The sequence below is a fragment of the Mya arenaria genome, chromosome 8 (genome assembly GCF_026914265.1).
Source record: "Mya arenaria isolate MELC-2E11 chromosome 8, ASM2691426v1".
NCBI classification, from domain to species: domain Eukaryota; kingdom Metazoa; phylum Mollusca; class Bivalvia; order Myida; family Myidae; genus Mya; species Mya arenaria.
In genome coordinates, this window is record NC_069129.1 from 66893974 (window position 1) to 66907194 (window position 13221).

General features: G+C 38.7%; 2 protein-coding genes across 3 annotated transcripts; both read right to left on the reverse strand.

Moving 5' to 3' along the window:
- Nucleotides 1-3: 3 nt before the first annotated feature.
- LOC128242743 (E3 ubiquitin-protein ligase MYLIP-like) lies at nucleotides 4-5604 on the reverse strand. Its single transcript, XM_052960014.1, has 6 exons — nucleotides 5351-5604; nucleotides 3139-3335; nucleotides 2010-2399; nucleotides 1532-1788; nucleotides 1154-1284; nucleotides 4-1052 (listed from the first exon to the last, which is right to left on the reverse strand). The coding sequence occupies exons 1-6, from the start codon at nucleotides 5462-5464 to the stop codon at nucleotides 888-890; spliced, it is 1254 nt and encodes a 417-aa protein (XP_052815974.1). The 5' UTR covers nucleotides 5465-5604; the 3' UTR covers nucleotides 4-887.
- A 2553-nt stretch (nucleotides 5605-8157) lies between these two features.
- On the reverse strand, nucleotides 8158-12941 carry LOC128244687 (chromosome transmission fidelity protein 8 homolog). 2 transcript variants are annotated; one of them, XM_052962721.1, is made up of 3 exons: nucleotides 12849-12941; nucleotides 9917-10037; nucleotides 8158-9321 (listed from the first exon to the last, which is right to left on the reverse strand). In XM_052962721.1, the coding sequence occupies exons 1-3, from the start codon at nucleotides 12869-12871 to the stop codon at nucleotides 9121-9123; spliced, it is 345 nt and encodes a 114-aa protein (XP_052818681.1). In that variant the 5' UTR covers nucleotides 12872-12941; the 3' UTR covers nucleotides 8158-9120. The 2 variants fall into 2 exon arrangements, with proteins under 2 accessions (XP_052818681.1, XP_052818682.1); XM_052962722.1 differs by having other exon boundaries at nucleotides 9917-10147; nucleotides 12849-12910.
- Between the last annotated feature and the right edge of the window lie 280 nt (nucleotides 12942-13221).

A 13221-nucleotide genomic window follows, 5' to 3' on the forward strand; every position in this document is an offset into this window, starting at 1 on the left:
GGGTTGTTGTATATCAATTTTATTGCACTGCTTTAATGATAAGAATTGCACAATTTGGATAAAAGCTGCATGAGGTTTAAGGTTGACATGTGAAAAAATGCACTTTGATTTCCCTGTTTAATCTGAAATAGAGTATTTATTCTTAAAGAAATGAAACCGACAACATGAAATAATGTACTTTTGGTGTAAATATAAGTAATGAATTGCGGGATTGATGTCGATAATGACATCAACCCCGCAATTCATTCCTTAAATATGAACTTGAAGTTTAATCTATACGAATGACTTTGCTAATGTAAATATTTACACATAATACAGCAACATTATGTACTTAAAAAGCTAAACAAGAACTTGACATTGCATGTCATTCTGAGATAAAGCGCAATGCTGTTATAATAACTTATCTCTGCTGTAGAGTGCACTAATATTCAATGTACGTTAACACAATCAGCACGTTCAGTATGTCTTTAAAAGTTATGCGAACATTTTGTAAAGTTGTAAAACCGAAAACACATCTAAGCAATCAATGAAACAATATGAAAGACAATGGTTGACGTATTCATAAACACATCTGGCTTCGAAGCACAAAGTGGCTTAGCACCATAAATTGAAACAATGCGAATAGGAACACAAGGCTAGTCATGTCAACAACTCTTCTATTCAGTTGTGATTCCGAAACTATGTATACTCTCAATCACGTTTAATGGGTATGTTGAGCCTATCTACCCACTCACCCTCGGGTATGACCCATGGAACGAGCAACAATGTTCAGTTCCCTACTCGTTTGGAGTATAAATATGATGGCGTCTAATGTCATCTACATTCATGGAAAGTGACGTCATAAGAGCACATGGAGAGTGACTTCGGCCGCCGTTCGGAGTGTAGCGTCATCCGAGTTTTTTTGGTATGACGCTATCCACGGTAGCCCGGCACCAGGGACACACGGACATCTTGTTGCCACATTCGAAGCAGATCACGTGACCACACGGCTTCAAAGACGCAGACGGCAGTCGCTCATAACATATATCGCAAAAATTTGCATCTTCGTTGTCCTAAATAATATAATATAAGCTTTAACATCCATTTCCGGCCAAAAACTTCACCGTATATTTACTCAGTTTAATCATTATGAATATTTCACAACTTAAAATACCTGTTCAGAAGTAGTAGCAGCAGTCGCGGAGGTAGCCATTAAGTCCAGAACACCGTGCTTATACAGATGACGTCGTGTCTCGTCATAAGCCTCGAGCATCGAATATGTGACGTCACAAACGTATTGCTGGCCTAAAAGAAATGTTACTCTTAATTGACAGTGGAAAAATCTTATATCATAGTATCATACAATAGCAAGCACCAGTCAGCTTACTGAATGCATGTATATGCGCACAAACAACAGCGGCTTTCCTGAACATGACACACAGGTCTATTAATTTGAAACGGTACAGTTAAGTTTACTCTTAAGCAAACAACAATACCACAGATATTACCCAAGCCTACTAAAAATATTCCAATGATATTGAATCATACAAACCGAGGGTAGAGTCCTGTTTGAAGACAGAGAACACGGTTCCTACCAAAGACCGCGAACACAGGTTCAGCACGTCGGCCGATATTTCTCGGCCGTTGAAAAACGACCTCATCTCCGTCACTGCTCGATAAAGTCTGTCCGCTGTCGTAACTGACGTCATCTGAACAGGTACGGCTGTTGAAGTGCCGTCGTCATTTAGGAAAGTGATGGTAGTTTTGCCTTCGTCAGTCTCAATTCTTTTCAAAGCCTCGTAGCTGAAACTGATTCGAAATGTACTGCACATTATTATTTTAGAAAAATTGCGAATTTCAAAAATCATTACCTACAGGAAAAACGCGAAACGTTTGAATTGGTAAATTCTTTGACAGTCGAACATCAGGAAGGCACCATTATACAATCTTAGTATCAGTATGTACTGATAAGCTTAAGTGACCGCGCCACAAAGCATACGTATGTCATTTAACACATCACATGTTCTTACCTACGTAATCTTGCTGCCCCGGAGCAATGTAACGTCACCCCCATCGGACCGACTCCGACCTTTCTGACGTTGCTGTCACTGGCAACGTGCAACTCGACGCCGTAATCTCGCAGCTCCGAGACCAGCGTTAACGCTCGTTGAATGGCGGCTTCGCAACTGACTTCCTCCGCTTCTAGATATCGGTAGAACATTTCTATGTCTTCCTTTATTTTGTCATTAAGCATTGGTTTTCTAATCAGATCCTCCCATATTTTCACGAATGTGCATTTGTCTGCCTGTTTGAAATCCGCGCGCGCCACAATTGCTACAAGACGCTTTCTTTGTTCCAGTGTGTCACATCGAAGTTTTCCGGTACGCAGTTCGTCTTTTATTTGTAAGAAGAAAAGCCCCCTGAAACAATGGAATTAGAAAAAGTAGATGACGTGGGTGAAGAATACATTGATCGTACCTTGGCTGTCTAATACGAGCGCTGTAAGTAGATAGAAATGCTCGTCCGTTCAATAAAAGTCGATCAAGGGCCGTAACCCAACATTCATAAATACAAGAGTAGTTTGTCTTGTTATACATAAGCGTATTATCGCTGGTATTGTTAAAACTGGTTTTGAGTTATAACTAAGGATTTAGCCAATCGGAACTCCTCGGCCATTTTCCATCGAAAACAACCACGAATGCAATCAGAACATCTCGGCATTTGTCCCAACAGTATTTTGTCTATAGTCGTCGAAGCTTGCCGGAGATGGCCCAGTTGTTACGATTTGTGTAACCTAAGAACTTTACTCTTTGGAATATAAATTATTTATGCAATAAAACATTTCACTGGGAATCATTTTGAACTTAGTTATACAAATTACATGTAAAACACTACAAATAATTAATATTATTGTTATCAATTTAACGAACTACTTCTACTGATATACCAGCATACACTGATCCGAGGTTATTTTCGATAAAAAATGACAGAGTAGTTCCGATTGGGTTTTAGCACGACGGTGCTGCGGCACGGACGGCACTACGGCCTATGGAAGTATCTCAATTTCCTTTCTTCGAAGGACAGATGAATTAAAGTCAACATAAATTGGATAAGAAAATGTTGATTGAATTACTGTCCAATCTCAACTATATTTCTTACCTTGTTAAAGGTACAAGCAGGTTTTCGGGGCGAATCCAGTACTTCACCCGGAGTTCCAGTCGGTAGCTGCCGTCCTGGGAGCAGGGAACCTGTCCGGCAAACTTGTTCCGCAGATTCAGCCAGCAATACTGACCGGAACTGGTTCTGTAACGGAGTCCGAAATACAGGATCTCTGGCAGCCACAAGGATTCCGTCACCTAGCATATGTAATTATTGATTTGCATTATTAAATACAGTCGAACCCCGTTGGCTCGAACTCACGAACTTGGCTCGAATTCCTAGTTGGCTCGAACTAGATGTAAAGGACCGATTTCTTTATACTGAAGGTAAACAATCCCGCTTGAGTCGAATTTTCCGAGGCTCGAGGTATTTTTGCCGGCCCCTGGGAGTTCGAGCCTAAGGGGTTTGACTGTGCATGAACATGTATAACCAAAGGAAGACCAAACGTACTGCTATTCTTACTACCGTACCAAACATCGTACTCTTGCAATATAATTATCTATAAAACTTATAACACACGTATATCAGACAACAAACTCGTTAATACCATGTCCATGCACGACTGACCAGTGCCCAATGGGTCAATGAGGACTGCCAGCATCGTTCCATCAGTATTATTAATCGCCACAATACAAGAGAAGTTTGTTTTCTTTAAATTTCCCATATTGTAGATACAAGATACACTTGTACAGCCTAAATCCCCAGTCCCACCGACCTCCCGGACTGTCCTGTCTCGTCCCGGACTAAAATTTGGCCGATCCGTGTTGGATCCTCGTTGGGTCCTTGACTTAACCGTCGTCCCAATTTCACCCAGGACCACCGCAGACCAAGATATCTCTTGATCCGGGTGTGCCGTGTTGATCCGGGTTGGGTCCGGCTTTGGTGTGACTGTAGCTTACATTTGTCGGGGGGGGGGGGGGGGGGGGGGGGGTCAGCAACGAACATTTGTCTTGCAGATAAATAGGCTGATGCAATATGGTGTAATTATGTTTACAAGTACCGCAATGATTAAATCGCGCACAAACTGTTCGCCAATACAAAGACAGTCACATGTGAAACTGATACCTTCCGAGTGTGAAGTATCAATCTTGCTTTTACGCGGATCCCTAACGCAGAGCGAAATCATTTGATATATCACCCCGGCCTATATTAGGTCCGATTCAACTCAGTGTCGAGCGAATGGCAATAATTAAGGTCGACACATGCACGTAGAACTCGAGGAAAGACGTCGACGTTAAAGCTAGATTTTCAATATTCAACTTTTCTGGGTCTTTTGGGAAGGTAACAGTTTAGTCATAACAATGTATCTTTTTATAGTTTCATACGTTAAACGGTTTAAATCTCAATAATTATGTTCATTATTTTTTATGTCAAGTCGTCAGTGGTCTCAAACTGTTGATACAAAGACATTTCGATATGCGATGCTGCTTACCCTAAATTTACACATAAAAATATTAAAAAAAGCTTTCGGAATTTCAAGTACATGGGGAGTCATTGTAAGAACATTTGTGAATGGACTGAACTTGTACTTTTTAAAACTTTTGATTGAAATCTTTCCGTGTATTTGACACTCTTCTTCAAAATCAATACATATACATGCGTTACAAACATTAATTTTAAGTGATACACCTTTGACTTCTTACTAAATAATACATTTATTGAAAATATTAATTACTGATAACAAGATCGTAACCGTGTATTTAATAGCTGAAAACTCAAAAATATTAAATGATTGGTGAATGCGTAAAGATTTACTGTAATTTACTATAATCTCATAGGGTAGAAATACCATGTTCTTTGCACGTTTCTTTCAAATTAAACTTGGTATCTTTCATAAGAACCATTGTTTTTGACATTTATTCATCCGTTTTGGTATATCAAAACAATTGTGGTTAATCTTATTTGGGAGTAAGAGTGCATCTATAATATTAATGCTATACTGCGCATTTATTTTGTAACGACATACATGTACATGCAATCTGAACAAAGGTCTGACGAAAACTTTCGATGATTAGTGAGAAGGGAATGGGGGAGGGGACTAATGAAATACTAGATTACAAAACACGTTATTGTGGCCACATTTTATTTTGAGGATTTCACAAATTGACTGACAGTACGTTGACGTACATATTGCTACTAGTACTGACTACTTTCGGATTCCTACTACCATCAATATCATTTTTGCAATAACAAGAAGAGCATTTGTTAATACCTTGTCCCTGCACGCCAGACCAGACTTCAAGGGGTCGATGTTGACCGCTAACGTCGTAACGCCAGGAATCGTCACCAAACACGAGACCCGTTTTTCTTGATATCCTATTTTCATCTCTTTTTTTTTTATTTACGTCTTAAACTATTCCACGCACGTAAGAAACTTTTATGATTTCTAAGTCCACCATATGTCCGCTCCTCAATACTGTCACGAACGATCTGAAGATGTCTCCGACCTCCATCATTCAAATACTAAGACGGACGCCAGTATTACAAGGGTATTGCGTAATCAATATAAATTTAGAAACAGCTGATGAGGTTTTCATTTTCTAAAAATAATACCGGTTTGCCATGTACAAGTAGGTAGTAACAATACCATATGACACACAAATACTTCTGTATTATTTCAGCAAATCAGAAACTTGCCTTATTTATGACCATGAGTAACGACTGTCCTCGATTTGCATTTGACGAGTACATAAAAAATATATATTGAGTTGGAAAGTCAGATTGTTTTCCTTAAAGAGGAGTCACGAGGGTGATACCAATTTATAACTGCTTTAATTATGTTTAGAATACAAGCTACATTTAAAAGCCAATATATTTGCAAAATGGCTTTCAATAAAACACTAGGTTCAATTATTAAGAATTTCAACTTCCGCGAGTGTTTAAAGGTCCGCCGACTACCACTCATCCGATACGCGCTCCCCCGCGCGCGATTTTGCGTTGACAATGTGTCAGCCAATAAGATTGTATTCTAAGTCAGTTATATGACCTGAATTAAAATTTTAATGGCTAACACAGCCCATTCTTAATCATTAAGATTTTAATTAATGTCAGCTAACTATTACTTATCAGGATTTAACAGACTCGCAACACAATGGAGACGGATACAGAAAATAACACGCCGTTCTCTTTTTTTTATAAATTGGTATCCATGTGCATTTAATGAGTAGGATTCTTTGTTACAGGCCCCAGGCATTACCACAGACGGACCTAGGTACGTGGCATTACCAAGTAGACGAATTTCATCCAGCACGTAAAATCCCTTCTTGGCCTCTCAATTATGAAGACGCAAAATGTTTCTGAACAAATATGGAAACAGCCTCACTATATACGTTTTAAATTCGGTAATGATGACCCATTTACACTGTTGACAAACAACTGCCAGTCAGTCGATACATGGCCTGGTTTACAAAATCGCAAATGTGTGTCAAGCTCATATCTCTTTAAATAGAACGCTAAACATGCATTTACTCCAACATGAACGCGGCACACTCACAACCTTGAACGACTTAAAAGGAGCGCTACGTTTCTGTTAGTGTCTGTGACAGATTATTACAGAGATACTGCTTTGAAGCACAACGGACCTCTCATGTATGTCAATGTGTTTAATAATTAAGGCAATCTCGTACGTCTTCTAAATTTTAGTAAATTCGGTGATTCAAAACTATTACAAATATTAAAACAACAAAGGGGATATTTATATGTATCACTCAAATTATATACTAAATCCCCACATTCCTACCTACCTACCTGCCCACCTTGTATTTTAACAGTGAAATCGGAAAACCATTTTCGCAGGCGTATTATTACCCTACTACAGTTTAACTACTAGTAGTTAATTACTTTACCGACACTGGCCGGGTAGACTTGAGATGGATGATCAGGGTTTTAGTACCCCACCCCCACCCCTTCCAGCTGACCGATAAATGAACTGGACAAAAGTGGCAACAAGTATGAACTCAAGAGTGCTTCAGGGTTTTTGATTTCTAAGCCTACCATATGACTGCTTTTCAATGTTGTTACCAACGCTCAAAAGATGCCCGTCTAACATCTTTGGAATAAATACGGACTGTACGAGTCATACATTACAAGCATATTGCGTAATTAAACAACTATAATATAACATGTTTCCCTTATACCGTTTTTTTCCAAATTCAATTATTAGGTCAAGACAGGAGAAAATCTTTCAGCAATCGGTATGCCCAATCAGGCGCCAATTAAGCCTGCTGTTCTTTGATGTATGTCTAGGGTATTGACGGAAGCTTCTTATAGCCCTGCATTTACATACATGTGTATCATCTTATGATCTATTTGATTCTTTTCACTATTAAAATACTTCCTTAATGCTTTCTTTAAGATCTTTAACTAATGAATTTAATGCATTATAAGAACTATACTTAAATATATGATGCGACATATATGTAGCTGTCAGAAAAGACAAATAAGCCAGATACTATCCACATAGAAACAGCCACAGTCGGTTGATGTAAGTGTTTACAAAGTCAGTCGATTTATGACCAACTTTAGTGTCTAATGTATTGACCTACTGGTTCAGATTTTATCAAAACTAAATTAGGTATTTACAGCAATATGAGCGTTTAAATTGAAGTGATGAATTAAGGTTGTAAGTATGTACTTACAAAATTAAATTGTTTGATGTGACAGTCGCATTACCATTTATTTTGAGCAAGTACATACAATCTTCAACTTTTTATTGGTCTACATTATAGTGTGAAAACTATCCACTAACACTGTTTGTATCCACCGTTTTAAATAATAACTATCAAAAACGGCTGACTGCTGATTTACTGAAATATATGTACTGGCACATTTTAAGTATCCTGCCTTCTCATTGGACAAAATAGTATGTTAACCACTAACAACTGTATGAGTATGCTACTTTTGATTTCCCCCCATTCCGGTCAGTGTATTTGACTGATTATTAGGGAATTGGGATATTTAAGCATAACAGAACTCTCATATCCATAGACATGTTTATGACCAACAAATTCACAATTTCACTTCTTTTATTAAAATTGATGTTTCAAATTGTTACAAATATTCAAATAACAAGAGGGTTATACACTCAGTTAATACACTAGATATCAACAGAACATTCATTCTAACATATATGTAAGACTGAGTAGATTGTAGATGGACAAACACCCCCACCCCTTCCCACAAAAAAAAATAAATATATAAATAATTTCACCGTCAAAAAATATAAACTAGTTAGATATATTTTTTTCTATGTTTCATCAGGGACCTACTACCAGGTTTCTTAGACTTCTGACAAAGTTTAAAACTATTTGGCTTCTCGTCTGAAAAGGAAAACACCTAACTTTGTCAAACCTAAGTTAAATTAAGATGTTAAAGACAAACATCCACACCAAATTTCATGAAGATTGAATTCAGTTTTCACAATGACACTTATTCTGACCAGATTTCAAGCAGGTTTAGAAGAAACTGTGTATGCTAGCTTGTTCACTACTTAAAACATGACCAAGCACCCCACGCCCTGTGGTACAATACTCAAATGCCTTTAAAGGTTTTTCGACTCAAGAGGGCAGTATTATTTGTTATGCAGACTCTGGGTGTCAAAATGGTTAAATATAATTTGCTAGGCAGGATCCAGGTAAGTACTCAGAAGTATTAGGTATTCAAGGGGATGGGGGTAAGCTTACACACCCAACCGTTGACAAAGGAACAACTACTGATCACAGACTGTTAAACCTCTCTATAGACAACATATGACTTATGATAAAAAGTTCTCCTTGGACTATGAAAAACTTCTCCTTATTTTCACAATCAAGCTTGTCCTCATCAGTTAAGTAAATCATATGATTCAATATGTTCATGTTCATCAAATGTGAGAGAAGGGAGATAATCTATCACAATACAAAGTTGAAACATAACATATATCATTAATGATTATTCACCATTTTTGGAATTTCACACTATCATTCACACAATCATAAATAAACCTCATAATTTCTTTGGCACATTTGCAATGATGGGTTTTGGTCTGTTTTTGAACAGCAGTTTTTTCCTGATAATGGCGGTGATGGTGTAGCTGGCGTGTGCAGTGTCTGCCTGTCTGTCTTTGACCAGTATCCCATATGGCTTCTCCAGACTGACCAGCTTCCCATACAGAATGTGGTGACCAATGATCAGCACCGGAACATCCTGCAACATAAGAAAACTTCTTGAACTTGACTTATGGAAAAAGCAAACACTAAAGCCTTGCCTGGTACTCAAAATAGGTACGCTTTGACTGGTACAATTTTATTACCCAGTACCTGACCAATACAGCAATACAAACCAAAGTTTGTAGCTTTTTAGGTGTGTTTAAGCCTGCATGTCGCCTGCTGCTTGTTGCAGTGACTGACAAGCTTATTTCTTTCCTATATTGGAATCATGGGAATCAAAGATGATGTTTCCCCAGCTTTGTGACTTAGCTCACATGAAGAGAGAAAGCATTTTGTCTTCTGATTTGACAAACTATTTTCATATGATAAACTATCAGAAAATCCAAACTTTACTTTTTTGTTTCAGACTACTCTTGCTACTTTGCCAGTACTTTAAAGAAGGTATCTTAACTATCCTATGTCCTGTTTATTTTCCAGTGTGAAATATATACATGGGTACCAACAGGTAAACGATTATCGGATACCCTGGTCCATGCCCTATTCAATGCATACATAAAACACCAATATGCCATTATTCCATACAGTGAACAACAATGCATTTACTGCAGTTAAAATGTACAAACTAAGTTTACCTTGTGAGTGAAGTGGAGATCCCCAATAAATCTGCCACTGAAGGGTACCGGATGTCTGGTCTCCAGCGTACCCTGTAGCTCAATCATTGCCCACTCCTGGGGCTTCCCAGCATCACCGGGCCTGAAATACACCATGGAACACCTGAACTGTGATATTAGTAAGGCTGGTCTCCAGGGCACCCTGTAGCTCCTATCATGGCCAACTCCTGGTGCTTCCCGGCATCACAGGGCCTGAAATACAATGAATCAGTGGTATTAGTAAGGCTGGTCTCCAGGGTACCCTGTAGCTCCTACCATGGCCAACTCCTGGTGCTTCCCGGCATCACAGGGCCTGAAATACAATCAGTGGTATAAGTAAGGCTGGTCTCCAGGGTACCCTGTAGCTCCTATCATGGCCAACTCCTGGTGCTTCCCAGCATCACCGGGCCTGAAATACAATCAGTGGTATTAGTAAGGCTGGTCTCCAGGGTACCCTGTAGCTCCTATCATGGCCAACTCCTGGTGCTTTCCGGCATCACAGGGCCTGAAATACAATCAGTGGTTTAAGTAAGGCTGGTCTCCAGGGTACCCTGTAGTTCCTATCATGGCCAACTCCTGGAAATTCCCAGCAACACCGGGCCAGACAATACACCAAGGAGAATCAAAACAGTGATATAAGTAACTTAGTAAGACTGGTCTCCAGCATAACATGTAGCTTCTATCATGGCCCACTCTTGGGGATACCCGGCATCAGCAGGCCTGAAACACCTGAACATTGATGAGAGTAAAGCTGGTCACCAGCATACACTGTAGCTCCTTTCATGGCCAACTCTTGGTGCTTCCCGGCATCAATGGGCCTTAAATACAATCAGTGATATTAGTAAGGCTTGTCTCCAGGGTACCCTGTAGTTCCTATCATGGCCAACTCTTGGTGCTTCCCGGCATCAATGGGCCTGAAATACAATCAGTGGTATTAGTAAGGCTGGTCTCCAGGGTACCCTGTTGTTCCTATCATGACCAACTCTTGGTGCTTCCCGGCATCAATGGGCCTGAAATACAATCAGTGATATTAGTAAGGCTTGTCTCCAGGGTACCCTGTAGCTCCTATCATGGGCTACTCCTGGGGATTCCCAGCAACACCGGCCTTAATAACACCATGGAACAATGGTACGTTTTAGACAGACTGTCCTTCAATAATCGTTTTTTTAAATGGCCTGACCAACTAACCAAAATACACAGACTCTTAATTTCTTATTTGAAATAAACATCCATACTCCTTGACATTCACTCAATAGTGAATTCCCTTCAGCAATTCCAAATGCTGCTTTTGGTCCCAATTTTCATGATATCTGAAGCTATTCAAAGATCTATTGATTTCAGACACTCTATTGACTCTTTGGCTACAGTTATTTTCAGGAAAACCCTTTAAATTTAAAATCCAAATCAAATATTAGGAATGAAAACATGGACAGGTGCTAGTCAGTGCATTTCTTTTATGAATTTTACATGGTAAAATAGAATAAAATAGAATATAAGCATAAATTGTACTGAATATTTTGTAGCATTTACAGTTGAGAGTTGTACAAAAATGTCCTAAATACGAGGCTTTTCTCACTCAATGTTTGAACTTTCGTTATTATGAAACTCAAGCAGTTGTTGTTGATTTTACTATTAAAACAAGGATGAAAAATTGATTGTTTGTGACCATGGGATATTTCTTTATATTCTAAAGTAGAGCTGATTACAGTATAGAAACTAAGGCTGAAGGTAGTTCATTTGCAGCAGCTTTCAAGATAAAAGATGGGATCTGATAAGGACCCTGCAGCTTCAGAGTTTTAAGCTTCATTATAAGTGGACCACTTTCGAACTAGCAACTATTTCAGGCCATTGACAATGGAAGAATATATTTTACATTGGTTTGAAACAGTTGACTTGTAGTGTTTAGGGTAGTCCATATAAACAGCCGCTTCAGAGTCTTTAACAATTTTTTATTTGGCGACTCTACGCATTCATATCCCACTTGTTATTTTCCTAGCCAAGAATGACAGATCCCAGCGCCAAGTATATTGAGCGGAAAGATAACGGGCCCTTACTAGATGGTTTCAAAATGGTGATGCTTTATTGACAAGTTGATCTAAATTAAACGAATTATTTGTGTTTCATTAAACACAAGTGTAATAAATAAAAGGTATTGGCTTAAATTATTAAAGTGTAACTTTTGTTTTTTTACAATGAAGTGTTAAGTATTGTGGAGTAACAGTTGAAGAATATATTTTACATTGGCATGGATCAGTCGACTTGTGGCGTTTAGTGCACCAGTCAATTGTAACCACGGCCCCCCCAGGTCCGGGGAATAGTCGGGACTTTGACTTTCGGTCCAGCCAACCCCGGGTAAAATCCCCGCCCTGCGGGAACGAACTGATGGTTAAACCCCGGCCAAATGCCCCCGCACCCCAGAGACTCTATATAAGGCCCAATCTCCGCTAAATTTGGCGCTATGACGAAACCACCGCAGTCACCCGGCCCTGAGGGGTGCATAGGGAACAAAATGAATATCCAAATGTTAAAAAAGTTAAACACGCTTTATTGTGGCTACGTTTAGGGAACAAAATGAATATCCAAATGTTGGGTGTGCCCCCCCCTCCCCCAAACCATATATGCATAATGTAGATGACTAAATGAAAAACACATTTAATATCATCCACGAAACATTGATAAAAAGCATGTTATAAGTTTTTATTTTATAATCTTAGAATAGTCGTTCTAAAATGCCGTCCAAGATTTTTTTTTAAACACAGCCTGGACGGCATTTTAGAATGACTAATTCTTAGAATTAAAATCGAGTTTAATACAATGTACATTCAATATGTGATTAGGCCAGAAATAGCCATACTTGGAAATCAAAGATCTGGTATTTTGTTTTATTTTGAAAAGAGCTTAAATTAAAACTTACAATTTGATAGGTATTTGAACCATTGATATGACAATACTACTTAAATGGAATTTTTTGTTTACAAATTTTCGCGCTATTTCCTATGAAGAGTATTTAATAAACGTATTGAAGCAAAAGAAAACTGACGGAAAGAAAAACGTTCAACACAGTCAACGTTTTTACCAAACTCCACGCAGCGCTGTCCGTTTGGTGATCAGAATACTTTATCAACGTGCAAATCTGAGAATTTTTGGATTTTGACATTTATTTTATGAAACAACAACCCCCCCCCACTGCCCCCCCAATAAAACGGTAATGAGAACAAATATTAATAAATTCTCAATTTCTGATGCTACCACTTAGATGTTCATGCAAAAAAATCCTATTCGATTAA